This window comes from Macaca fascicularis, chromosome X (genome assembly GCF_037993035.2).
Source record: "Macaca fascicularis isolate 582-1 chromosome X, T2T-MFA8v1.1".
Classification (NCBI taxonomy): Eukaryota; Metazoa; Chordata; class Mammalia; order Primates; family Cercopithecidae; genus Macaca; species Macaca fascicularis.
The window spans coordinates 78,997,507-79,025,087 of record NC_088395.1 but is presented as its reverse complement, the minus strand read 5'-3'; the positions used below and the strand labels follow the sequence as shown (position 1 = coordinate 79,025,087).

The window sequence follows — 27,581 nt, the reverse complement described above, 5'->3', positions numbered from 1 at the left end:
GAAATTCAAGCTCCAAGCTCCCACCGGGGTAACTGGAACCCAGTCCGAGGGTCATGGAGGCGTCCCGTAGGTTTCCGGAAGCCGAGGCCTTGAGCCCAGAGCAGGCTGCTCATTACCTAAGGTATGTCGGGGCCGCTGGGCGGGTCTAGCTAACCGACCTGGCCCAGGGTGGAGGTGGGGGTGGCCCCCAGATCCCCCTGGTGACCCGAACTGTTGAGGCGCAGCCTTTTGAGGCGCGCTCTCGCACTCTTCTCGCAGTAGGGTGTGGGAGTCAGCTCTGGATGTTTGACCAGATTTCTAAAACCTCAGGAGACCCCGATGCCTTTTCTTTTGGGCAGATGACCCTGCAGTATGAGCTCCGTAAGAGCCAGAACCTTAATTAATCAAGCCCTTATTGATTCTTTTCAGCTTATCAAGCCCCAAGCCTAGGGGATACAGAGATGAGTAAAACAAGGTCCCCGCCCCCAAGTTGTTTGTAATCTAGTGGTGGAAACGGATTTGTAAAGCAATAATTACTAGGTTTGATAAGTGTTGTAAGAGGTATAATGTATGTGCAGGGCATAGTGTTGGCATAAAAGAGGGGATGGCCAACTACAAGGGTGGTCAGCTAAGGGATGGCATGGCAAGAGGAGACATTTGAGCTAGGCGTTGAAAAATAAGTTAGCATTCACCAGTTGGCTAAGGGTGGGGGGCGTGGTAATGTTGGGATGAGCATTTAAATTTTTTCTTAAATTGTGGTAAAGTACGCATAACATAAAATTTATCTTTTTGTGCAGAAACTGGGTTTCATGAAAAATAAAGTTTATCATCTTAATCATTTTTAAATGTACAGTTCGGTAGTGTTGACTACATTCATATTGTTGTGCAACTGTCTGTCATCTCCAGAACTTTTCTTATGTGGCAAAACTGAAACTACTCCCATTAAACAACTCCCCATTTCCCCCTCCCTTCAGCCCCTAGCAACCATTATTCTGTCTCTGTGGATTTTACTGCTTTAATTTTTTTTAGACAGGGTCTTGCTCTGTCGCCTAGACTGGAATTCTGTGGCCTGATCATAGTTCACTGCAGCCTGGAACTCCTGGGCTCAAGCAGTCCTTCTGCCCCAGCCTCCCTAGTAGCTGGGACTTCAGGTGGGTGCCACCATGCCCAGTCAATTTATTATCTTATTATTGTTGTTTTATATGTTTTTTTAGAGACAGGGTCTGGCTCTGTCACCCAGGCTGGAGTGCAGTGGCTCGATCTCTAACTCAGTTCACTGCAACTTCCATCCCCCGGGGCTCAAGGGATCTTCCCACCTCAGCATCTCTAGTAGCTGGGACCACAGGTGCACACCACCACACCCAACTATTTTATTTTATTTTTTTTGAGACAGAGTCTCGCTCTGTCACCCAGGCTGGAGTGCAGTGGCACGATCTCAGCTCACTGCAAGCTCTGCCTCCCGGGTTCACACCATTCTCCTGCCTCAGCCTCCCGAGTAGCAGATACTACAGGTGCCCGCCACCACACCCAGCTAATTTTTTTGTATTTTTAGTAGAGATGGGGTTTCACCGTGTTAGCCAGGATGGTCTCGATCTCCTGACCTCGTGATCCACCTGCCTCGGCCTCCCAAAGTATTTTTTCGTATTTTTAGTAGAGACAGGGTCTTGCCATGTTGTCCAGGCTGGTCTCGAACTCCTGAGTTCAAGCAGTCCTCCTGCCTCAGCCTCCCAAAGGGTTGAGATTACAGACGTGAGCCACCATGCCAGGCCTTTCATTTAGATTTTTCCAATTGTTTGCCGTTTTACTTTTGTTGTAATAGGCAGCCTTTTTGTGAATTTTTGTGCACTTTATAACTGAGTGTACACTTTGGAATTCAGAGTGCTGTATCTTAGGGAATGTGTATTTAAAATTGCTATTCAAGGCCGGGCGCGGTGGCTCAAGCCTGTAATCCCAGCACTTTGGGAGGCCGAGACGGGCGGATCACGAGGTCAGGAGATCAAGACCATCCTGGCTAACACGGTGAAACCCCATCTCTACTAAAAAATACAAAAAAAAACGAGCCGGGCGAGGTGGCGGGCGCCTGTAGTCCCAGCTACTCGGGAGGCTGAGGCAGGAGAATGGCGTGAACCCGGGAGGCGGAGCTTGCAGTGAGCTGAGATCCGGCCACTGCACTCCAGCCTGGGCGACAGAGACAGACTCCCTCTCAAAAAAAAAAAATAAAAAAATAAAATAAAATAAAATTGCTATTCAAGAACACCATGCCAGATTTTAATAAAGTCAATAGTGTGAGTAAGCATTTATTTATATTCTCTCAGGCTGGTGTGTGATGAGCTATATGAGTCAATTCAAAAGTTAAGATACATAGTTTTACTTTTGAAGCTAGGACTTGTAGTATTTTCTTCTACAGATACACTTACATGAGTGGGCAAAGATGTGTGTGCGTGTATATACAGTAAGTCCTCATTTAACATTGTCCATAGGTTCTTGGAAACTGACTTTAAGTGAAATGACATAGCAAAACCAATTTTTTTCTCATCAGTGTTGCAGCAAAATGATATTGAATGAACCAGTGTCATTCAAGGACCTGCTGTGCGTCATTTTGCTTAAAGTTGCAGTTGCCAAGAACTTACTGACCACGTTAACTGAGGACTTACTGTACATGTAAACATATACCAGAGGTGTGTGCCACCAAGCTTGTCTAATTTTTTTTTTTTTTTTTTTTTTGAGACGGAGTCTAGCTCTGTTGCCCAGGCTGGAGTGCAATGGCCGGATCTCAGCTCACTGCAAGCCCCGCCTCCCGGGTTCACGCCATTCTCCTGCCTCAGCCTCCCGAGTAGCTGGGAGTACAGGCGCCCGCCACCTCGCCCAGCTAATTTTTTTTGTATTTTAGTAGAGACGGGGTTTCACCGTGTTAGCCAGGATGGTCTCGATCTCCTGACCTGGTGATGCGCCCGTCTCGGCCTCCCAAAGTGCTGGGATTAAAGGCTTGAGCCACCGCGCCCGGCCACTTGTCTAATTTTTAAAAGATTTCTGTAGTCTGGGCACAGTGGCTCATGCCTGTAATCACTTTGGGAGGGCGAGGTGGGTGGATCACAAGGTCAGGAGTTCAAGACCAGTCTGGCCAACATGGTGAAGCCCCGTCTCTACTAAAAATACAAAAATTAGTCAGGCGTGGTGGCAGGCACCTGTAATCCCAGCTACTTGGGAGGCTGAGGCAGAATTGCTTCAACCTGGGAGGCGGAGGTTGCAGCGAGCTGAGATTGCGCCACTGCACTCCAGCCTGGGCAGTACTCCAGCCTGGGCAACAGAGCAAGACTCTGTCTCAGAAGAAAAAAAAAAAGATTTTTGTAGAGATGGAGTCTCACTGTGTTGCCCAGGCTGGTCTTGAACTCCTAGGCTCAAGTGATCCTCCCACCTCAGGCTCCCAAAGCACTGGGATTACAGGTATGAGCCACCATGCCCAGCAGAATCAGACTTTTTATTACACTTCCATTATTATACCACCGTTCAAGCATTCTACTCTCCATCCTCTAGAACACCAGTTCCAACAACTGTTTGGTATCGTTGGGACCTATAGTTCATTGATTCCATTTTTTCACTGTTGCACACCCCTCAGGTTCTCACTTCTCTCCTTACATAGTTTGAAGTTCAGAGTCAATAATTGTGGAGGCTTCCTTGTATACAACCTTAACTTATTTTTTTTCTCTTTCACACTTCATTATACTGGCTTGGCAAGACCATAGCCTTCGTATGGTAAGCAGAGTAATGGCCTCCCAAGAATATCCACATACTAATTTCTGAACCCTGTAAATATGTTACCCTCATATGGTAGAGAGGAATTAAGGTCGCTAACCAGCTGACCCTAAAATAGGGAAATTGGAATATCTGGGTGAGCCCAGTGTAATCACAGGGTGCTTAAAAGTAGAAGAGGGGCTGGGTGTGGTGGCTCATGCCTGTAATCCCAGCACTAGGGGAGGCCAAGGTGGGTGGATCACCTGAGGTCAGAAGTTCGAGACCAGCCTGGCCAATGTGATGAAACCCTGTCTCTACAAAAATACAAAAATAAGCTGGGCGTGGTGGCACACGCCTGTAATCCCAGCTACCCAGGAGGCTGAGGTGGGAGAATTGCTCCAACCCAGGAGGTGGATGTTGCAGTGAACCGAGATTGCGCTGTTGCACTCCAGCCTGGGCTACAAGAGTGAAACTCCATCTCAAAAAAAAAAAAAAAAAAAAGTGGAAGAGGGAGGCAGAAGAAGAGGTCATAGTGATGCAGGGTGAAAAGGACTCAACCTGTTCTACCTGACTTGGTAGATGGGGGAAGGGGCTATGAGCCAAGGAATGTGTATGGCCTCTGGAAGCTGGAAAAGTCAAGAAGCACATTCTCCCCCTAGAGCCTCCAGAAAGGAACATAGCCCTGTTGCAACCTTAATTTTAGCCCAGTGAGACCTGTGTCAGACTTCTAACCTATATAACCTGCAAGATATAACCTGTAAGATAAAAGATAATACTATGTGTTGTTTTAATATTTGTGATGATTTGTAACAGCAGCAATAGGAAACTAATACATTTTGCTAAATCCAACTCTGGCCCTCAGAGATGAACATGGTTGAATAAACAATCATGCTGACTGGTCTTACTTGAAATCTGTCAATATTAATGTCAAGCAGGCCCTTCATGCTGCCTGGCAATCATATTACATTTCTTTAATGTATTCACTCATCCATTCTACTAGAGGCCTGTTTCACACCTTCTTGCTTTTCAGACCCTCAACACCTCTCCCTCATCTCTCTTGCTTCCAATTTCACTGGGTTGATAGAAGCAATCAGAAGAGTTTCCAGGAGCTTCTCCCTTATCGACCTACTTCCCAGCATTATTCCCCCTGTGTTCTTTGCCTTCTATCCTGTTAGTATGGATGAACTCTCTGCTTCTAGCACAACCCCTCCATTTGTGCAAAAGATCTCATCCCTTGTCACTCACTGGTATAAGGACTTCAACCCACCAATTCTTTTTTTTTTTTTTTTTTTTTGAGACGGAGTCTCGCTCTGTCGCCCAGGCTGGAGTGCATTGGCACAATCTCGGCTCACTGCAAGCTCCGCTCCGCCTCCCGGGTTCACGCCATTCTCCTGCCTCAGCTTCCCAAGTAGCTGGGACTACAGGCGCACGCCACCACGCCCGGCTAATTTTTTGTAATTTTAGTAGAGACGGGGTTTCACCATGTTAGCCAGGATGGTCTCGAACTCCTGACCTCATGATCCACCCGCCTCGGCCTCCCAAAGTGCCGGGATTACAGACGTGAGCCACCGCGCCCGGCCCCACCAATTCTTTCACTGTTAAAAAAAAAATCCTCTCTTGATCCTATTTTCCTTTCCAGTTATTCCTCCATTTCTTCTCTTTCCTTTACTGCAAAATTCCAGGTGTCAATATCATTGTCTACACTTGTCATTTCCTATTTCTTTCCTCCTAACTTCTGTTGAACTCGTCCCAATCAGGTTTTCACCCCATCACTTTACTCAAACTGCTTTTATCAAAGTCACCAATGACATTCACATAACAAAATCCAACAGTCAATTCTCAATCTTCGTCAACCTAGACCACTAGTACTTGACGAAGTTGATCACTTCTCCATGAAACACATGATTCATTAGTCTTTCAAGGAGCCCTTGCTCTCTGTATTTTCTTCCTACCTCACTGACTGCTGCTTCAGATTCTGTTGATATTCCTCCTCGTATCTTCTAAGGTAATTTAAGTCCCCAGATATTACATTTCACGCTGAAATACTTAAGTATATGTTCCTTAAAAACAACAAACATATTCTTTTTTTTTTTTAACACGGAGTCTTGCTCTGTTGCCCAGGCTGGAGTGCAGTAGCGCAATCTTAGCTCACCACAACCTCCGCCTCCCGGGTTCAAGTGATTCTCTGCTTCAGCCCTCCAAGTAGTTGGGATTACAGGCAACTGCCACCACGCCCGGCTAATTTTTGTATGGCCTTGAACTCCTGGCCTCAGGTGATCCACCTGCCTCGGCCTCCCAAAGTGCTGGGATTATAGGCATGAGCCCCCTTGCCTGGTCAAAAAAAAAAAAAAATCATATTCTTACAAAACTACCATGCCATATCACACCTAACAAAATAAATGAATTCGTTGATATCATCTAAAACATAGTCCATATTCAATTTTTTTTTTTTTTTTTTTTTGAGACAGAGTCTTGCAATGTCGCCCGGGCTGGAGTGCAGTGGCACAATCTAGGCTCACTGTAAACTTTGCCTCCTGGGTTCAAGTGATTCTCCTGCCTCAGCCTCCCGAGTAGCTGGGATTACAGGTACCTGCCACCACGCCCAGCTAATTTTTGTATTTTTAGTATGGGATTTCACTATGTTGGCCAGGCTGGCCTCGAACTCCTGGCCTCAGGTGATCCACCTGCCTCGGCCACCCAAAGTGCTGGGATTATAGGCATGAGCCCCCTTGCCTGGTCAAAAAAAAAAAATCATATTCTTACAAAACTACCATGCCATATCACACCTAACAAAATAAATGAATTCGTTGATATCATCTAATACATAGTCCATATTCAATTTTTTTTTTTTTTTTTTTGAGACAGAGTCTTGCAGGGTCGCCCGGGCTGGAGTGCAGTGGCGCAATCTAGGCTCACTGTAAACTTTGCCTCCTGGGTTCAAGCGATTCTCCTGCCTCAGCCTCCCGAGTAGCTGGGATTACAGGCACCCGCCACCACGCCCAGCTAATTTTTTGTATTTTTACTAGGGACAGGGTTTCACCATGTTGGCCAGGCTGGTCCTGAACTCCTGACTTAGTGATTCGCCCGCCTCGGCTTCCCAAAGTGCTGTGATTACAGGCATGAGCCACCGTGCCCAGCCTCAAATTTTTTGAATGGTCTATCAGGATCCAAAGAAGGTCTACAACTTCATTTGGGTGTTATGTTTCTTGAACTTCTAATCTAGAACAGTTCTCCCCTCCCTTCCATTTTCTATGACAATGATTTGAATTACAGCGTGATGGCTTCCTTGTAGTGTCATTAGTTTGTTCTGTCTCCTATAATTTAAACTAAAGGCTTGATAAGATTAAGCTTCAATATTTTTGGCATGAATACTTTATGGGGAAGGCTGTGTACCTATGTTGGGTCATATCAGGAAGCATATAATGTCTGACTTTCCTACTTTCAGTAATGCTAAGGTTGACCAATGGGTTCAGTGATTCCAATCTGATCCCTCCTTTGCAAAGTTGCATTTCCCCCTTATGATGAGGAAGTAACACATTTAGGATATCTTAGCATGCTGTGAATATCCCGTTCCCAACCAACCCATCAGCCTTTAATCCATTGATAACTATTGCTCAAATCATTTTTTTTTTAAAGAGTTGGGGTCTCCCTATGTTGCCCAGGCTCGTCTTGAACTCCGAGTCTCAAATGATCCACCTGCCTCAGCCTCCCAAAGGGTCAAATCAGTTATTAGAGATTACAAAGTGGTGATTTTCTTTTCTGAGATGGAGTTTCGCTTTTGTTGCCCAAGCTGGAGTACAATGACGCGATCTCAGCTCACTGCAACCTCCACCTCCTGGGTTCAAGTGATTCTCCTACCTCAGCCTCCCGAGTAACTGGGATTACAGGTGGGTGCCACCATGCCTGGCTAATTTTTTGTGTTTTTAGTAGAAACGGGGTTTCGTCATGTTAGCCAGGCTGGTCTCGAACTCCTGACCTCAGGTGATCTGCCCGCCTCGGCCTCCCCAAGTGCTGGGATTACAGACATGAGCCACCAAGACTCGCCGCAAAGTCGTGATTTTCTAGTTTCACCATTCTTTGTGTACTCATTAGCTGGAATTCTTCTATAGATGATCTTAATGTTGGAATGCCATGTCTTTTTTTTTTTTTTTTTTTGAGGCAGGGTCTGGCTATGTTGCCCAGGCTGGTCTCGAACTCCTGAGCTCAAGTGATCCACCTGCCTTGGCCTCCCAAAGTGCTGGGATTACAGGCATGAGCCACCATGTCAGCTGTCTTTTTTTTTTTTTTTTTTTTTTAGTACTCCTTCCTTGGGTGATCTTATCCAGGTTCTTGGCTTTAAATCTCATCTCTGTGCTGAGAACTTTCATATTTTTTTAGTAAACCTTTTACTTTGGCATTATTTTATTTTATGTTTTATTTTTAAAGTTTTTGGGTTTATTTATAATTGACACATAATTATACATGTTTATGGGGTACAGTTTTATTTCTGTTTTTTTGGAGACAGGGTCTTGCTCTGTCACTTAGGCTGGAGTACAGTGGTGCCATCATAGTTCACTGTAATCTTGAACTCCTGGACTCAAATGATCTTTCTGCCTTGGCTTCCCAATGTGCTGGGATTACAGGCATGAGCCATTGCACTTGGTCAGTTTTATTTTTAACCAATAATTATACAATTATTTTAACAATAATTGTATATATTTGTGGGGTACAATGTGATGTTTCAATGCATGTATACCTTGTGGAATGATCAAATCAGGCTAATTAACATATCCATCACCTCAAATACTTATCATTTCTTTGTGGTGAAAAAATTTAAAATCCATTCTTCAGCCTGGCCAACATGGCAAAACTCTGTCTCTACTAAAAACACAAAAATTAGTTGGGTGTGGTGGTGCGCATCTATAGTCCCAGCTACTCGAGAGGCTGAGGCAGGAGAATCGTATGAACCCAGGAGGTGGAGGCTGCAGTGACCTGAGATCATGGCACACTGCACTGCAGGCTGGGTGACAGAGGGAGACCCTGTCTCAAAAAAAAAAAAAGGTTCATTCTTTTAGCTATTTTGAAATATATAATTCATTATGATTAATAATAGTCACCATGCTGTGCAGTAGATCACTAGAACCTATTCCTCCTGTTTAACTGAAACTTTGTACCATTGACTAACCTTTCTCCTTTCCCCATCTACCCCTATCCCCCCAGCCTCTGGTAACTACTAGTCTACTCTCTACTTCTTTTTTAGATTCCATGTATAAACCAGATCATGGAGTATTTGTCTCTCCGTGCCTGGTTTATTTCACCTAGCAAAATGTCCTCTAGGTTCATTCATGTTGTTGCAAATCAGAATTTCCTGCCTTTTAACGGCTGAAGAATTTTTCATTGTGTGTATATACCACATTTTAAAAATCCATTCATCCTGTTGATGGCTACTTTGGTTGTTTCCTTTTCTTGGCTCCTATGAATAATGCTGCAATGAACATGGGAGTGTAGGTATCTCTTCAATATACTGATTTCAGTTCCTTTGGAAGTACCCAGAAGTGAGATTGCTGGATCATATGGTAACTTTATTTTCAGTTTTTTGAGGAACCTCTGCACTGTTTTCCAGAATGGCCATACTTATGTACGCATTTATTTATTTAGAGACAGGGTCTCCCTCTGTCACCCAGGCTGGAGTGCAGTGGCATGATCTCGGCTCACTGAAGCTTGGGGCTCCTGAGTTCAAGCAATCCTCCCACCTCAGCCTGCCAAGTAGCTGGGACCACAGGTGCGTGCCACCATGCCTGGCTAATTTTTTGTATTTTCAGTAGAGATGGGATTTTGCCATGTTGCCCAGGCTGGTTTCGAACTCCTGAGCTCAAGCGATCTGCCCACCCTAGGCCTCCCAAAGTGCTGGGATTACAGGCGTGAAGCACCATGCCCAGCCCAGAATGTCCATGCTAATTTATAATAGTACCAACAGTATACAAGTGTTCCCTTTTCACCACATCCTTGCCCACACTTGTAAGAGTTAAAGAAAGAGGAAAGAAACACAAAATGCGGCTTGACAGTTAAAGGCAGGTTTACTTTAGATAAAACCTGAGAAGGGTTCTGGCCGATTTTTTTTTTTTTTATTTAGTCAGGAGCGCTTTCTCTTACAGACTAAGAATATATATTGGTTTTAGGGTGAGGGGGCTTATCACAAGCTTGGAATGTTTCTGTGTGAGGGAGAAGTTTCTGTGTGAGGGTTGGAATGTCTCTGGGAGGAGGGGAGGTTATCTTGGGGCAGACATCTTTCCGGCCGAGGGGTGTTATCTCAAGGCTGGCATCTTCCTGGCCGGACGGGAGTTATCTTGGGGCTAGCATGTCTCTGGTCAGGGAGGAGTTTGGAATTGTGGGATATGATGAAGTTTCTCTTCAAATAGCCTGATCAATCCTTTATTCTTTAATTCATAGTACCCCGCACCCCCCCACCCCTGCCTTCCCTTTTCTCCTCTGTCCTTCCTATCTGCCTTTGTTACATGCGCAGACATGCCACAGTACCAGCTCACATTCCTTTCCTTATTTGGAAAGAAGACTAGCTCTCTAGCTCATTGCAGACACCCCTTTCCCCTTTCCCCTCTCGCCCTATGTGCCCATCTTATCTAAAGAAAGTTCAAATGTTTAGCCAACTGGGGCTAGTTTAGATTGTGTGGCCTGATTCCAGCCAATGGGGAAAAGGCACAGGGGCAGGATTTGCATCAGGAATAAAGGCTCTTGTTCCCCTTTGTTCTGGTGTGCTCTCATGGTGACTGGCCAAGGAGAAGCACCCCTCTGTGCAGAAGTAAAAATTGCTTTACTGAAAATCCTTTGTTTGAGTGCTCAATTTCCTTAAGACTCTGAGCTTTATTTTGACAGAATGTTTCTGGTTGGAGATGTTATTTGTGGTTTATGGTCGTGCTGACCTTAGCCATTAGGCTGATGCCCTTTGGATTTAGGTGGTTTTTTATTAAGTGAACTTTAGAATGAGGGACTTGTCTAAGATGGCGATGCTCCTGCTCTGTCAATCCAGACTCTATAGTTATAAAAAGGAGGAGGGACAGTGTGTTCTTTCTGGCTACTTCCTGCTGTTGAGGGGACGGAGAGTTTTCTGGTCTCCGGTTGACTGTGGGAGCATTGCTGTGTGTAGATGTTTTGGGGTAGTTGTCTGTGAAATGGCCATGATCCTGTCAGTCAAAAATCTTTGGCCATGTGTGGTGGCTCACACCTGTAATCCCAGCACTTTGGGAGGCCAAGGCAGGCAGATCACCTGAGGTCAGGAGTTCGAGACCAGCCTGGTCAACATGGTGAAACCCTTTCTCTACCAAAAATACAAAAATTAGCCAGGCATGGTGGCGAATGCCTGTAATCCCAGCTAATCGGGAGGCTGAGGCAGAAGAACCGCTTGAACCCGTGAGGTGGAGGTGGCAGTGAGCCAATATTGCGGTGCCACTGCACTCCAGCCTGGAAGACAGAGCAAGACTCCGTCTCAAAAAAAAAAAAAAATCTTTGAAAAAGGTTAATTAGGCAGGGTAAGAATATTAGTCCCAGGAATGGGATGACCCATGCTATGATTTTGTTCCCAAACCAAGAATCTATTTTGTTGTTTTGATATTCCCTTAGCGTTTTAGTCCTTTCTTTAAGTTTTTCAGCAGCGTCTCTTACTAGGTCTGATTGGTTGAGGTAGAAACAACATTCCTCACCTCATGAGGGGCAGAATCCCTCTTTCTTTTTCAGCTATTATAAGATCTAGTCCCCGTCTGTTTTGGAGGACTACGCCAGCCAAAGAGTCTAGTTGGTCTTGGGCTTTTTTTTTTTTTTTTGAGACAGATTCTTGCTCTGTTGCCCAGGCTGGAGTGCAGTGGTGCGGATCTCGGCTCACTGCAACCTCCACCTCCTGGATTCAAGCAATTCTTCTGCGTCAGTGTCCCGAGTTGCTGGGATTACAGGCATGCACCACCACGCCCAGCTAATTTTTTTGGTATTTTTAGTAGAGACGGAGTTTTACCATGTTGGCCATGGCTGGTCTCGAACTCCTGACCTCAGGTGATCCACCCGCCTCAGCCTCCCAAAGTGCTGGGATTACAAGCGTGAGCCACCGCCCCTGGCCAAGGTCTTGGACTTTTATAAGGCTTCGGGCTGTGTCTTCTAACGAGTCCTGTAGTTCTGTTGAAAGAGCCTTAAAGTATGTTATGGAAGTGGCTAATCCGCTTGCTCTCAATCCAAGTCCAGAGGTTATACCCAAGGTGGCTATTAAGGGAATGAAGTGTATGGCCCTTCCTTTTCTAACATATTGGATGGATGGGATGGGCAAAGGTCGATTAGGAGGAACAAGTCCAATGGAGGGAGATAGATAAACTAGGGTACAGGTTCCAGTCCAGTTGGTAGGGAGACAAAGGTATGTGTTGGTACCACACAAGAAGAACAGGCCTTTGTCGTGTATACAGGCAGAGATATAGAAAGAGAATAGGTGAACTAAATATGGAGTGTTTTTTCTTTCCTGTGGTTCATTACTCCAAATGGACAAGGAGGGGGCCAGGGAGACACCTACTAGAGTAGAAATATAGGAAGAGTTACTTTTTACACATTTAATGCAATAGGATGTTGCATCGTTATATTGAGCCATGGAAAAAAGTGGGCACCAGGGACAGCACAAGTTAGGCCAGTGGCATTGGCTGAGAGAGAGGCTGTCAAATGAGCCAGTTACAGAAATGCTCCATTTGCTTCAGGTGATACTGGGTAGTTAACTCTTAGTTTGATGGTCGGGGTGTTTAATAATGATAGTATGGTTGCATTGGTTAAGTGTTAAGGATCCTACAGGGAGATTTCCTTCAGAGGCTGAAAAGCAAAGTGAAGCTTGTTGTAAAAGAGGGTGTATTTAGTTATAGGCCCTTTAATGGGAGAGTCTTGGGGCTTGAGGCATTGCAGGGAGTTGTAATAGGCTTGAAATAATTTGTTAGCCTGATTAGTCCTGGAAGTAGGATAATTGCCGACCAGGGTGTCAGCTCTTTCAAGAAAGGAAGCTCCCTTTTGGAGTGTATACATTAGGGTTATGCTCCCTGCTAAAAGGTCATGAAGGGGTGCAGGAAGGGCTGTGTAAGCTGAGGAAGACAGCGATAAGAACGTCCAGCATTTGGGAGCAAAGGAAGAGTTAGCTCGCAGCGAGAGGGATTGTGTAAGGTTTATAGTTCGAGCTTGAGAGCAGTGAGAAGTGGTTGTATTAGTGAGGTTGATGTACTTAGGGTATTTATATTGGGAAAAAAAAAAGCAAAAAGAGAAAAAGGTTATTTGGGTAAGAGTAAAGTCCTGGAAAGTTCCTTGAAGCCATAGGTCCCATAGAACAGTAAAGAGCTGATCAGGATATATAATGGGAGTTTCGTAGGGGTACCGCTGAAGGTCTATAACAAGGTTGATTAGGAAGCAATGAAAGTTTAGGAGAGAAAGAGACATAAGCGGTGAATTTCTCTTCCTTTTCATCTGAGATTCAGGTGAGGCAAAGGGAAGTGGGTCCTGTGGAGACACAAGAGAAGGCTGAAGGGGTTTTAGATTTGGTTGTTTGGGTATGTGGCAAAGGGAAGTCTGTTTTCTTGAGAGAAGTATAATGAAACCAGTTGGGGAGTCCCTGGAGTTTTGCTGCTGTGGGTGTGGTAAGAATGATTTGGTAAGGTCCCTTTGTTAGAAATGCTTGTTCCCTGGTGCCATAAAGAAATAGCACTTGAACATAAATTTAATTTCCTCAGCAAGGCCATTTTTACTTTCTGCAGAAAGGGCACACTTGCCAGCAGTTTTGCCATGAGAGTACACCGAACAAAGGAGACAGGGTCATTTATAAACTGACGCGTCCACCCTACTGCTGTGTCCAGTTTCCATTGGCTGGAATGGGACCTCACATTCTGTATTTGTCCCGATTGGCTAGCAACTTAGAACTTTTTAGAAGAGGCAAAGGCAGAGGAGAACAAAGGAAGGAGGAAGTAACTTGTGGAATGCCAAGAAAGGTAAAAACACCTTCAAATAAGGAAGAGGAACAGGCTATGACCTAATGCTTGCTTGGACCAGTATAAGCATGCCAGGGCAAATACTTAGGCTAAATTGTGGGAGCTAAGAACATAAAGCACATTGATTTCTTTATTATGGCTAGCCAATATTTAAGAATGTTAGCACAGGTCTTTGAATAAATTTTGCTCCTAAGAGAAGTTACTATTTATTCCTAATTAGATGGGGAGGAAAGTCTTTGAAGAGGAACCTCTACTTTACTTTTTACACCTTCCATTTAGGTGTGAGGGGGAAATTGGGGGTAGGACTGGGATCTTTTATGAGAACCTAGTCTTCTGGCTGTAGGAAGGAATTAGAGGAGTCAGTGATGGGTTATGGCAGGTGTTTGTCAGCATATTCCCAAATGAAATGGCGGATAGTATACAGAAGAGGGGAAACAAGGGGAGTTGGTAGAGGTGTCGTTTGACCCTGAGGTGGAACAAAAGGGGCCAGTGGTTTCCCATACATGAGTTCAAAGGGGCTGAGCATTGAGGGTTTATGTGGGAGCACCCACATTTTTAGAAGGGCCAAAGGTAAAAGTGTAACCCAGTCTTTATGTGTTTGGAGTGAGTACCTGGTGAGGGTGGTTTTTAGAATACCATTCATTTTTTCAACTTCTCCTGAAGATTGAGGTCAATAGAGGATATATAGCTTCCAGGTGATTTGTAGAGATTGTGCAAGTGTTGAGTAATTCAGAGATGAATTCAGGACCATTGTCGGATTGAAAAGAGAGAGGCACCCCGAACCTGGGTATGATTTCCGTTATTAATTTGGAGGTGACAGTAGAAGCCCGTTTGTTGGTTGTGGGAAAAGCCTCAACCCATCCTGAAAAGGTATTGATGAGAACTAGAAGAAATCGAACCTTTTTAACTGGGGGCATATAGGTAAAATCAATTTGCCAATCCTGTCCTGGAAGGTGTCCCCTGGCTTGATGGGTTGGGAAAGAAAGGGGTTTAGTGTTGGAGTGGGATGAAGCCTTTTGGCAAATAGAACACTGATGGGAAATGGTCTTTAGCTCTTCCTTTATATCTGGGGTTATGTGTATATGGGAGCTTAAGAAATGTTGCCGAGGGGAATGGCTAATATGGAAGAGGTTGTGAATGTTCCATAGAAGAGTAGTTTTTTTTCAAGGTCAGGTGGGACTAATTTGTTTTGTACCAACCAGTATGGGGGTTTGACTTGTGCCCCCGCCGTGATTAGTTACTGTATTTGGTGTTCTGGTTAAAAGGAAGGGGATATTGAAAGGAGCCGGGCACATTCCTCAGCCCCGGGCTCAAAACAAACAAGCCCAGTACAAACACATCCCATCCTCCCATCCCACCACATATCGCCATATATCTCTCAAACTTCCTGAGCCCAGTACAAACATATCCCATCCTCCCATCCCACCACATATCGCCATATATCTCTCAAACTTCCTGAGCCCAGTACAAACACCACCTGGAAAGTCTCCGATAAGGAGACAGCCGTTCAAAGTTTTACTGAAAGCGCGGGAACCAAAAGAATTCCTTTGTTCCCCTGTAACTTTCGGGCTATAAAAAAGCAAGCACTCGCATTGTTCGGGGCCCTCTTGTATGCTGTGGAATGGAGGGACCAAGTTCGAACTTGCAGTAAAGATCCTTGCCGCTTGGCTTTGACTCTGGACTCTGGTGGTCTTCTTTGGGGAACAAACGGTCTGGGCATAACAATATGTTGTATGAGGGGAAATAGGTATTGGGGGATTGGATGGTTGGTTGAGGCTTGTTTTGCCCAATAGTCAGCCTCACGGTTTCCTATTGAAATGTGGTTTTTATCTGATTGATGTCCTTTGCAATGGATAACTGCAACCTTTTCTGGAAGTAAAGCTGCCTTTAGTAAATGATGGATTAGTTTTCCATTAATGATAGGAAATCCCGTAGCCGTGAGATAGCCCCGCTTGCTCCAAATTTGGGCATTGGAATGGATGGTGTTATAGGCATATTTAGAATTGGTGTATATATTAACTTGTGTACTTTTTGCTAGGGTTAGTGCTCTTATTAGGGCAACTAATTCTGCTTTTTGGGAGGATGTGCCCAAAGGCAAGGGGGCAGCCTCTATGATTCTTCTAGGTGGGTATCATTATGATATCCCTCAATGATGGCATACCCTGCTTGGAGGGAAGGGTTTTTTGATGCACTGCCATCTATAAATCAATCTGGGGCTTCCTTTATGTGAGTGGAAGTAAGGGGGTGAAATATGGTAAGAGAACTTTCAATTAAAGCATGAGTGTTGGTCAGGGTCTAAAATTGGTACTGAAGGCAAAAGAGTGGCAGGATTAAGCGGGGAGCATCTATGAAGAGAGATAGAGGGTTGAAGGAGAGTTGAATGTAAAGCCTGCATGTGGGAGGATGAGATGGAGCTTAGCGCCTTATGGCTGAGTATATTTTGCAGACTGAGAAGAAAATACCTGAAGGGGTTTGTAGAATGTGAGTTTTTGTGCCTCAGGGATAATTAGAGAGGCTGTGACCAAAATGTTTAAGCAAAGGGGCCAGCCTTTGTAAATGGGGTCTAGTTGTTTTGAAAAATATCCTACTGGTTGGAGGGAGTCTCCCACGGGTTGGGCTAATAGTCCAAGGGCCTGATTATGAGAACTGTGTGAATATAGATGAAAGGATCTCAGGGGGTTTGGAAGGCCTGGAGCAGGGGCCTATAATAAGGCACATTTTAGGTGAGAGAAAGCATGATAAAGGGCTGGGTGGGAGTGAGTGGTTGGTCAAGATTGCCTTTTGTGTGTTCATAAAGGAGTTTAGTGATAATGGCAAAATTTCCTGTCCATAATCAGAAAAATCCCACTAATCCGAGGAAAGAAAATAAGTCCCTTTTTGTTTGGGATTTGTTGAATGCTTTGCTTTCATGCTGGCGGAATTTCTCGAGTATTTCGAGTTACGATTAATCCTAGGTATGAGACTTTTGGAGAGGTTAATTGGGCCTTCTTTTTGGACACCTGGTACCTGCATTCAGCCAAAGAATTTAAAAGCCTGGTGGTGTGTTGAATACAATGTTCTAGAGAGGGGCTGCAAAGAAGTAAATCATCCATGTACTGAAGCAAGATGCTAGGTTGTAGATGTAGTTGGGAGAGGTCTAATTGAAGTGCCTGACCGAAATAGTGAGGGCTGCCCCTGGGGGAGGAGAGTGCAGGTGAGTTGTTGAGAGTAGCCTATGTCAGGGTCAGTCTAAGTGAAAGCAAAAAGGTTTTGACAGGAGGGATATAGAGGAATAGTTAAAAAAAAAAAAAAAAAAAAAAAAGCATCCTTGAGGTGCAATACTGAGAAATGGCTAGTGTTGGGAGGAATTTGCAATAGGAGGGTGTAGGGTTTGGGGAACAATAGGATAAAAGGAACAACAGTGGAGTTGATTTGTCACGAATCCTGAACCAGTCTATAGGAGCCATCTGGGTTTTTGATTGGGAGAATAGGAGTATTATGGGGAGAATGGGTGGAGATTAAAATATTGGCAGCCAAAAGTCAGGAGATGATGGGCTTGAGTCCCCGTAATCCATTAGGGTTGAGGAGATATTGTGGGACCACTGTGTAGCGCTTAGGATCCTTAGTGAGATTTGAATTAGAGAATGGTGGGTAGCCATTATGGGGGAGTCGTCGTTCCATACTGTAGGATTTACCTGGCTGAGGAATTTGAGTGTTTTTTGTTTGTTTGTTTTTTGAGACGGAATTTTGCTCTTGTTGCTCAGGCTGGAGTGCAATAGCATGATCTTGGCTTGCCGCAGCCTCCACCTCCTGGATTCAAGCGATTCTTCTGCCTCAGCCTCCGAGTAGCTGGGATTACAGGCATGCACCACCAGGCCCGGCTAATTTTGTATTTTTAGTAGAGATGGGGTTTCTCCATGGTCAGGCTGGTCTCAAATTCCCAACCTCAGGCGATCCACCCGCCTCGGCCTCCCAAAGTGCTGAGATTACAGGCGTGAGCCAGGAATTTGGGTTTTAAGTCTATTTGATGTGGAGTGTCTGAGGAGGGGTTTTGTTCTTGATATAATAATAAGTAAGGGGTTAGGCTTTGCTGTAGGGCTGATAAATGAATGATTCCCCCTAGTTTGTATAGGATGTCCCTTCCTAGTAAAGGAGTGGGACAATGAGAAATGACCAAGAAAGAGTGAGTGAGGGTGACTCCCCAAAATGAGCAGTATAGAGGCAGTGTTTTGTATGGAGTTTCTTGTATGTCCTTCATGCCATCAACAGAGACTGATGAACATTCTAGTGGGCCTTGATATTCAGTTAATACTGATAGGCTCGCCCCAGTATCCAGGAGAAAGGAAATAATCTTACTGGATACCGTCCTAATTACCCTGGGTTCCATGGACTCACTGGACGTGGGGGCGAAGGATTCCAGGCACCCTCAATCTTCCGTTGTCAGTGCCAGCAGTGAAGAGATTTCCTCCTGTGATAGTCGGGGGGCCTCATTATGAGCCGCACTCGAACAGGGAGGGTGTACCCATTGGGCGCAGTCCATTTTCCAGTGTCCCCAAAGACCACAAGTTGGGCACGGTTTGGTAGGGGACCAGGGTTTAGGACAAGCCTTTGCCTAGTATCCAGGGTTGCCATGTTGGAACCCTGATGTGGTACTTCAGGGTGACACTTCCAGATAGGTGAGGGAGTTTCCCTTGGGGTTGTCAGGAGGCTTTTGTGTAACTGACCTTTGGACAGCAGAGGCGAGCATCTGGTATTTTAACCGGAGATGTTTGTCTTTTTGAATTTTTTGTTCCTCATCTCTGTTGTTAAAAGACACGGAAGGCCTCCTAGCACTTTGGGAGGCCAAGGTGGGTGGATCACCTGAGGTCAGGAGTTTGAGACCAGACTGACCAACATGGCGAAACCCTGTCTCTACTAAAAATACAAAATTAGCTGGGTGGGGTGGCGCATGCCTGTAATCCCAGCTACTTGGGAGGCTGAGGCAGGAGAATCCCTTGAACCTGGGCAGCGGAAGTTGCAGTGAGCCAAGATCATGCCATTGTACTCCAGCCTGGGCAACAAGAGCAAAAAAAAAAAAAAAAAAGAAGACACAGAAGGCCACATTTAGGAGATCTTGCTGAAATGTTTGGGGACTTCCTCTGATTTTTATAATATTTTCCGGATATCTGGGGCAGATTGGGAAATAAATTGGAGGTGGAGAAAAGTTTGCCCTTCTCTAGATTTTGGATCCAGATTGTTATATTTTAGCATGGCTTCAGTGAGGCGTCATAAGAAAAGGGCAGGATTCTCCTAGGGCTCCTTTGTAATTTCTCTGATTTTTTTGTAATTAGCTGCCTTATGGGCATTTTTGTTCATGCCCGTGAGGAGACAGGTAATCATGTGGTCCCATCGCCTGATACCATTGTTTCCCTGTTGGTAAGTCCAGGCTGGGTCTCTATGGGGGACTGCATCATTGGCCACTGGATTTTATATAGGGGCTTGGTTATGGAGTTCATCTGCGTAGGCTTCAGCTGAACGCCAGATGCGTTCCTTTTCATCAGGAGTGAGGGTGGAGGTTAAAATTATATAAATATCATGCCAAGTTAAATTAAAGGATTGGGTTACGTGCAGGAATTCCCTGTGATAGTGAGAGGGATTTTCAGAGAAGGATCCTGGATGCCATTCGATTTGTGACAAATCAGAAATGGAGAAAGGGATGTGAACGTGAGCAATGCCTTCAACTCCAGATACTTCCTGGAGAGGGAGAATGGCTGGGGTGGTTTGACTGGTGGCTTTTGAACAGGTAACAGGTGGATAAGGAGGAGGAGTGGGGTTTGGAGCTGGAGGCCTGGGGGCAGGAGGGGCCCCTGGGGTGGAGGGTTTGGAGGGATGAGGAGCAGAACCAGGGGGATGGGAATACGGAGGGGGTTCATCTGCAGGGTGAAAAGGGGTTTCAGAGGAAGGAGTTTTGAGGGAAGGGGTTTTGGAGGAAGGGTTTTTGCAGGAAAGGATCTCAGAGGAAGGGTTTTTGGAGGAGGAAGAGACCAGACAGCGTTTTCATTGAGAAGAAGGACTTCATGAGGGGTGCAAGCTTGACATAGGGAGAGTTGGGATCTAAGGTAGAAGAAAGTCTGAATGTAGAGAACCTCTTGCCATTTGCCATTCCTGGTTATAAAGTTGTCAAGACCGCTAAGAATTTGCAAGTAAAAGGTGCCATTTTTGGGCCATCGTCTGTCATTATCTAATGTGTATTGGGGCCAGACCATGTTGCAATAAAAGACTAAATGCTTTGGCTTTATGCTTCCCCGTAACCCAAGTTTGGCAAGGTTGTGAAGGAGGCAACCCAGTGGGGAGGATGTAGGAATGTGGGATTGTTTGGCACCCATGTGGACTGGTGAGAAGAAGCCAAGGTTGTCTGTTTTTGTTCTAGGCATTCCCAGACGAAAGACAGAGACACGGAGTCCTCTTTCTAAAGAGGACGGTCAAGCTGAGATGAAAACTGGGCATCCCCAAGATTTCTTCTAGCTTTTTAGTGCTGCTGGTCCTCTGAGGACCGGGGTGGCAGACCTGACTTTTCCTGGTACTGTGGGAAAGCCAAGGGAGGGCAGATCTTAGCAGTTGGCTGGACTAGTGTCCAATGTTGGATGTTCCGGTTGGAATTGGCAAAGGGCCCCTTAGGCTGTAGCCACATGAGGAAGAGAGAAAGAGAGAGAAGGGAGGAGGAGGGGAGAGAGCAAAATACCCATTGTGGGCCGTTGGAGGCGGATTCCTGAGATCTGAAGGTTTAAAGAACTTGCTGGGAGTAGTCCTGGCCAGAGCCTCGCAGTCCCCTTTAGGTTAGTTGTCCTACTCATGCAAATCACTTGAAAAATGAAGTGAGAGAAAAGACAGGGTGGGTGGCCAGAGACCCTCAGGATCCAGGAATTAACTTACTGCCATTGCCCACTGCTTCCTGGGTTGCAAGAGAGCCTCTGCCCCCAGCACCTGTTCCAGATTTCGGCACCAAATATAAGAGTCAAAGAAAGAGGAAAGAAACACGAAATGTTCGACAGTTAGAGGCAGGTTTACTTTAGATAAAACCTGAGAGGGGTTTCTGGCCAATTTTGGTCAGGAGCACTTTCTCTTACAGACTAAGAGTATATATTGGTTTTAGGGTGAGAGGGCTTATCACAAGCTTGGAATGTTTCTGTGTGAGGGAGAAGTTTTATGGCGGGGTTGGAATGTCTCTGGGAGGAGGGGAGGTTATCTTGGGGCAGACATCTTTCCGGCCAGAGGGGGTTATCTCAAGGCTGGCATCCTCCTGGCCGGAGGCATGTTATCTTAGGGCTAGCATGTCTGTGGTCAGGGAGGAGTTTGGAATGTTTCTGGTTGGAGATGTTATTTGTGGTTTATGGTCATGCTGACCTTAGCCATTGGGCTGATGCCCTTTAGATTTAGGCAGTTTTTTATTAAGGTGAACTTTAGAATGAGGGGCTTGTCCAAGATGCCAATGTTCAGCATATGTGATTGTGATTATGTGATGCCGATGTTCGGCATATGTGATTCGGCATATATGATATGTGATTGCTTGGTTGACGTCTCTGCTTGATAATAGATATATCAAATTTAACATGCCTAAAAACTAAAGGACAAAAACCACATTTCTTATCTCAATAGGTGCAGAAAAAAACATTTGACAAAATCTAGCACCCTTTCATGATACAAACACTCAGCAAACTAGGAATAAAAGGTAACTTCCCTAACCTGATCAAAGGTATCTACAAAAATCCCATAGCTAACATTGTACTTAATGGTGAAAGACTAAAGGCTTTCCACACTCATATCAGGAACAAGGCAAGGATGTTTGTCTGCTCTTGCAACTTATATTCACATTATAATTCAACATTATAGTGGAGGTTCTTTTTTTTTTTTTTGAAACGGAGTCTCACTGTGTCACCAGGCTGGAGTGCAGTGGCGCAACCTTGACTCACTGCAATCTCTGCCTCCCGGGTTCAAGTGATTCTCCTGCTTCAGTGTCCCGAGTAGCTGGGATGACAGGTGCGCACTACCATGCCCGCTGTTTTTTTTTGTATTTTTGGTAGGGACAGGGTTTCACCATGTTGGCCAGGATGGTCTCGATTACCTGACCTTGTTGTGATCCACCTACCTTGGCCTCCCAAAATGCTGGAATTACAGGCATGAGCCACTGTGCCCGGCCTATAGCAGAGGTTCTAGCCAGGGCAATTAGGAAAGAAAAAGGAAAAAAGAAAAAAAAAGAGCATACAGATTGGAAACGAAGAAGTAAAACTATCTGTATTTGTAGGTGACGTGATTTTTTTCCCTTCAATATTTTTATTGTTTTAAAATATGCATAACAAAATTTACCATCTTAACCATTTTTGAGTATATGGTTTACTGGCATTAAATACATTCATAATGTTTGTATTAGTCTGTTTTCACATTGCTGATAAAGACATACCCGAGATGGGGAAGAAAAAGAGGTTTAATTGGACTTACAGTTCCACATGGCTGTGGAGGCCTCTGAATCATGGCAGGAGACGAAAGGCACGTCTTACATGGTGGCAGCAAGAGAAAAGGAGGAAGAAGCAAAAGCAGAAACTGCTGACAAACCCATTAAATCTCGTGAGATATATTCATTATCACGAGACTAGCAGGGGAAAGACCAGCCCCCATGATTCAATGACCTCCCCCTGGGTCCCTACCACAACACATGGGAATTCTGGGAGATACAATTAAAGTTGAGATTTGGGTGGGGACACAGCCAAACCATACCATTCCACCCCTGGCCCCTCCAAATCTCATGACCTCACATTCTAAAACCAATCATGCCTTCCCAACCAGTATTAACTCAAAAGTCCACAGTCTAAAGTCTCATCTGAGACAAGGCAAGTCCCTTCCACCTCTGAGCCTGTAAAATCAAAAGCAGGTTAGTTACTTCCTAGATATAGTGGGAGTACAGACAATGGGTAAATACACCCATTCCAAATGGGAGAAATTGGCCAAAGCAAAGAGGCTACAGGCCTCATGCTAGTCCAGAATACAGTGGGGCAGTCAAATCTTAAAGCTCCAAAATGATCTCCTTTGACTCCATGTCTCACATCCATGTCATGCTGATGTAACAGGTGGGTTCCTATGGTCTTGGACGGCTCTGCCCCTGTGGCTTTGCAGGGTACAGCCTTCCTCCTGGCTGCTTTCATGGGCTGGCATTGAGTATCTGTGACTTTTCCAGGTGCACGGTGCAGGCTGTCAGTGAATTTACCATTTTGGCATCTGGAGGACAGTGGCCCTCTTCTCACAGCTCCACTAGGCAGTGCCCCAGTGGGGACTCTGTGTGGGGGCTCTGACCCCACATTTCCCTTCCACACTGCCCTAGCAGAGGTTTCCATGAGGGCCCCACCCCTGCAGCAAACTTTTGCCTGGGCATCTAGGCATTTCCATACAACTTCTGAAATCTAGGCAGAGGTTCCCAAACCTCAGTTCTTGACTTCTGTGAACCCACAGGCTCAACACCACATGGAAGCTGCCAAGGCTTGTGACTTCCACCCTCTGAAGGCACAACTCGAGCTCCACATTGGCCCCTTTCAGCCACAGCTGGAGCAGCTGGGACACAGGGCACTAAGTCCCTTGGCTGCACACAGCACGGGGACCCTGGACCCGACCCATGAAACCATTTTATCCTTCTGGGCCTCTGGGCCTGTGATGAGAGGGGCTGCCATGAAGGTCTCTGACATAGTCTGGGGACATTTGCCCCATGGTCTTGGGGATTAACATTAGGCTCCTTGCTACTTAGGCAAATTTCTGCAGCCTGCTTGAATTTCTCCCTCAGAAAATGGGTTTTTCTTTTCTATTGCATTTTTAGGCTGCAAATTTTCAGAACTTTTATGCTCCGTTTCTTTTCTATTGCATTGTTAGGCTGCAAATTTTCGGAACTTTTATGCTCTGTTTCCCATTTAAAATGAAATACTTTTAACAGCACCCAAGTCACCTTTTGAATGCTTTGCTGCTTAGAAATTTCTTTCATCTTGGCTGGGCATGGTAGCTCATGCCTGTAATCCCAGCACTTTGGGAAGCTAAGGCAGGCGGCTCACGAGGTCATATCAAGACCATCCTGGCTAACATGGTGAAACCCCATCTCTACTAAAAATACAAAAATTAGCTGGGCACGGTGGTACGTGCCTGTAGTCCCAGCTACTCAGGAGGCTAAGGCAGGAGAATCCCTTGAACCCGGGAGGTGGAGGTTGCAGTGAGCCAAGATTGCGCCACTGCACTTCAGCCTGGGTGACAGAGTGAGACTCTGTCTCAAAAAGAAAAAAAAAAAAAGAAATTTCTAGGCTGGGCGCAGTGGCTCATTCCTGTAATCCCAGCATTTTGGGAGGCCAAGGTGGGCGGATCATGAGGTCAGGAGTTTGAGACCAGTCTGACCAACATGGTGAAACCCCATCTCTACTAAAAATACAAAAAAAATTTAGCCGGGCGTGGTGGTGCCTGCCTGTAATCCCAGCTACTCAGGAGGCTGAGGCAGGAGAATCGCTTGAACCCAGGAGGCAGAGGTTGCAGTGAGCCAAGGTCACGCCACTGCACTCCAGCCTGGGCGACAGAGTGAGACTACGTCTCAAAAAAAAAAAAAAAGAAAGAAAGAAAAAAGAAATTTCTTCCACCAGATACCCTAAAAATCATCTCTCTCAAGTTCAAAGTCCCACAAATCTCTAGGGCAGGGGCAAAACGCCACCAGTCTCTTTGATAAAACAGAATCACCTTTGCTCCAGTTCCCAACAAGTTCTTCATCTCCATCTGAGACCACCTCAACCTGGGCCTTATTGTTCATATCACTATCAGCATTTTTCTCAAAACCATTTGACAAGTCTCTAGGAGGTTCCAAATGTTCCCACATATTACTGTCTTTTTTTTGTTTTTTGACCTGACCTGACCATGTTGGCCAGGTTGGTCTCGACCTCCTGACCTCGTGATCTGCCTGCCTCGGCCTCCCAAAGTGCTGGAATTGCAGGCATGAGCCATTTCCTGTCTTCTTCTGAACCCTGTCAACTGTTCCAACCTCTGCTTGTTACCCAGTTCCAAAGTCGCTTCCACATTTTCAGGTGTCTTTTCAGCGGTGCCCCACTCTCATGGTACCAATTTACTGTATTAGTCCATTTTCACACTGCTGATAAAAAGATGTCCAAGACTGGGAAGAAAAAGAGGTTTATTTGGACTTACAGTTCCACATGGCTGGGGAGGCCTCAGAATCATGGCTGGAGGTGAAAGACTCTTCTTACAAGGAAGAAGCAAAAGTGGAAACCCCTGATAAACCCATCAGATCTCATGAGGCTTATTCACTATCATGAGAATAGCAGGGGAAAGACTGGCCCCCATGATTCAATTACCTCCTCCTGGATCCCTCCTGCAACATTTGGGAATTCTGGGAGATACAGTTCAAGTTTAGATTTGGGTGGGGACACAGCCAAACCATATCAGTGTTGTACACACATCACCACCATCCATCTCTGTAACTCTTTTCATCTTGTAAAACTGAAATTCTATAACCATTAAGCGTAACTCCCCATTTCCTCATCCTCCTGGCCCTGGGTACCACCGTTCTTCTGTCTGCCTCTGTGAATTTGACTACTCTAGGTGCCTCATAAATGGAATCATGCAGTATGTATCGTTTTGTGATTGGCTTATTTTGCTTACCATAATATCCTCAAGGTTCATCTATGCTGTAGCATGTGACAGGATTTTCTTCCTTTTTAAGCTGAATGACACTTCATTGTGTGTATAGACCATATTTTGCTTATTCATTTATCTGTCTGTGGATACCTGGATTGCTTCCATCTCTTGGCTATTATGAGTAATGCTAGTATGAACATGGGTATGTAAATATCTCTTCAGGATCCCATTTTCAATTCTTTTGCATATATACCCAAAAGTGGAATTGCTGGATCATATGGTAATTCTATTTTTAATTTTTTGAGAAACTGATATGGTTTGGCTGTGTCCCCACCCAAATCTCACCTTGAATTGTAATAATCTCCATGTGTCAAGGGTGGGGCCAGGTGGAGATAATTGAATCTTGGAGGTGGTTTCTCCCATATTGTTCTCCTGGTAATGAATACGTCTCATGAGATCTGATGGTTTTATAAATGGGAGTTCCCCTGCACAAGCTCTCTTGCCTGCCACCATGTAAGACGTCCCTTGCTCTTCCACCATGATTGTGAGGTCTCCCCAGCCATGTGGAACTGTGAGTCAATTAAACCTTTTTCCTTTATAAATTACCCGGTCTCGGGTATGTCTTTATTAGCAGCATAACAGACTAATACAAACTGCCATACTGTTTTCCACAGAGGCTATACCGTTTTACATTTCCATCAACAGTGCACATGGGTTCACAATTTATCCACATCCTCCCTAACATTTATTTTCTGCTTTTTTGGGGGGGGAGAGGGGAGCGGGGAATAAGGTCTGTTTCTGTTGCCCAAGCTGGAGTGCAGTAGTGTGATCTTTGCTCACTGCAACCTCCGTCTCCCAGGCTCAAGTCATCCTCCCACTTCAGCCTCCCAAGTAGCTGGGACCACAGGCATGCACTGCCATGCCTGGCTAATTTGTTTTTTAAGATAATAGTCATCTTAATAGCTGTGAGGTAGTATTTTCTAGTTTTGATTTGCATTTCTGCAGTAATTAAGTGATGTCAAGCATTTTTTCATGTGCTTATTAGCCATTTGTATATCTTTGGAGAATTCTCTATTCCCATTTTTTTGTATTTTGTACTTTGCCCATTTTTGAATTAAGTTTTTTGTTTCTTTGTTCTTGAGTTTTAGTTCTCTATATATTCTGGATATTAATCAGATATATAATTAACGAATATTTCTCCCATTCTATGGGTTGCCTTTTTACTCTGTTGATAATTGTCTTTTGATGTACAAATTTTGAATTTTTTCCTGAGGTTCAATTGGTTTATTTTGTAGTTGTTTGTGCCTTTGGTGTCATGTCCAAGAAATTATTGCCAAATCCAATATTTTGAAGCTTTTTTTTTTCTCTTTCTTTCTTTCTTTTTTTTTTTTTTTTTGAGATGGAGTCTTGCTCTGCTGTCTCCCAGGCTGGATTGGAGTGGCGCAATCTCAGCTCACTGCAACCTCCACCTCCTGGGTTCAAGCAAACCTCCTGCCTCAGCTTCCTGAGTAGCTGGGATTATAGGCATGCGCCACCACGCCTGGATAATTTTTGTATTTTTAGTAGAGACGGAGTTTCACCATGTTGGCCAGGCTGGTTTCAAACTCCTAACCTCAAGTGATCCACCTGGCTTGGTCTCTCAAAGTACAGGGATTATGGGTGTGAGCTACCATGCCCGGCCTGGTCTTGAACTTCTGGCTTCAAGTGATCCTCCTGCCACAGCCTTTCAAAGTACCAGAATGACAGGCGTGAGCCATCCGCCTAGCCAAATGTTGTGAAGCTTTTGCCCTGTTTTCATCTAATTATTTTATAGTTTTAGGACTTTGATCCATTTTGAGTTAATTTTTGTATATGATGTGAGGTAAGGGTCCAACTTCATTCTTTTGCATGTGAATATCCAGTTTCCCCAGTGCCACTTATTGAAAAGACTGTCCTTTCCCCATTGAATGGTCTTGTGAAAAAATCATTCAACTATATATGCAAGGTTTTATTTCTGGGCTGTTTGTTCTAGTCTATGAGTCTACATATCTGTCTTTATGCCAGTACCATAGTGTTTTGATTATTGTAGTATTGTAGTTAGTTTTGAAATCAGGAAGTGAGTCCTCTAGGTTTGTTCTTTCTCAACATTGTTTTCATGGCTATTCAGGGTCCCTTGAGATTTCATATGAATTTTAGGAAGGGTTTTTTTTTTTTTTTTTTTGAGATGGAGTCTTGCTATATCGCCTCCCAGGCTGGAGTGCAGTGATGCGATCTTGGCTTACT

At 44.9% G+C, this 27,581-nt stretch overlaps 1 protein-coding gene across 3 annotated transcripts in view; it reads left to right on the top strand.

Moving 5' to 3' along the window:
* Positions 1 to 41: 41 nt before the first annotated feature.
* Positions 42 to 27,581, top strand: part of ERCC6L (ERCC excision repair 6 like, spindle assembly checkpoint helicase) — a 44,696-nt gene continuing 17,156 nt past the window's right edge. Inside the window, exons 1-2 of one of the 3 annotated variants that reach the window (XM_074029327.1) lie at positions 42 to 121; positions 7,502 to 7,598. Coding sequence is in view for 1 of the 3 variants with exons in the window: in XM_005593940.4 (XP_005593997.3) it covers positions 54 to 121 (68 nt within the window). In the remaining 2 variants the exon portion in view is untranslated. Of the gene's footprint in view, positions 1,131 to 7,501; positions 7,599 to 27,581 lie in introns of all 3 variants that reach the window. The other 2 variants (XM_005593940.4, XM_074029328.1) reach the window with 2 other exon arrangements.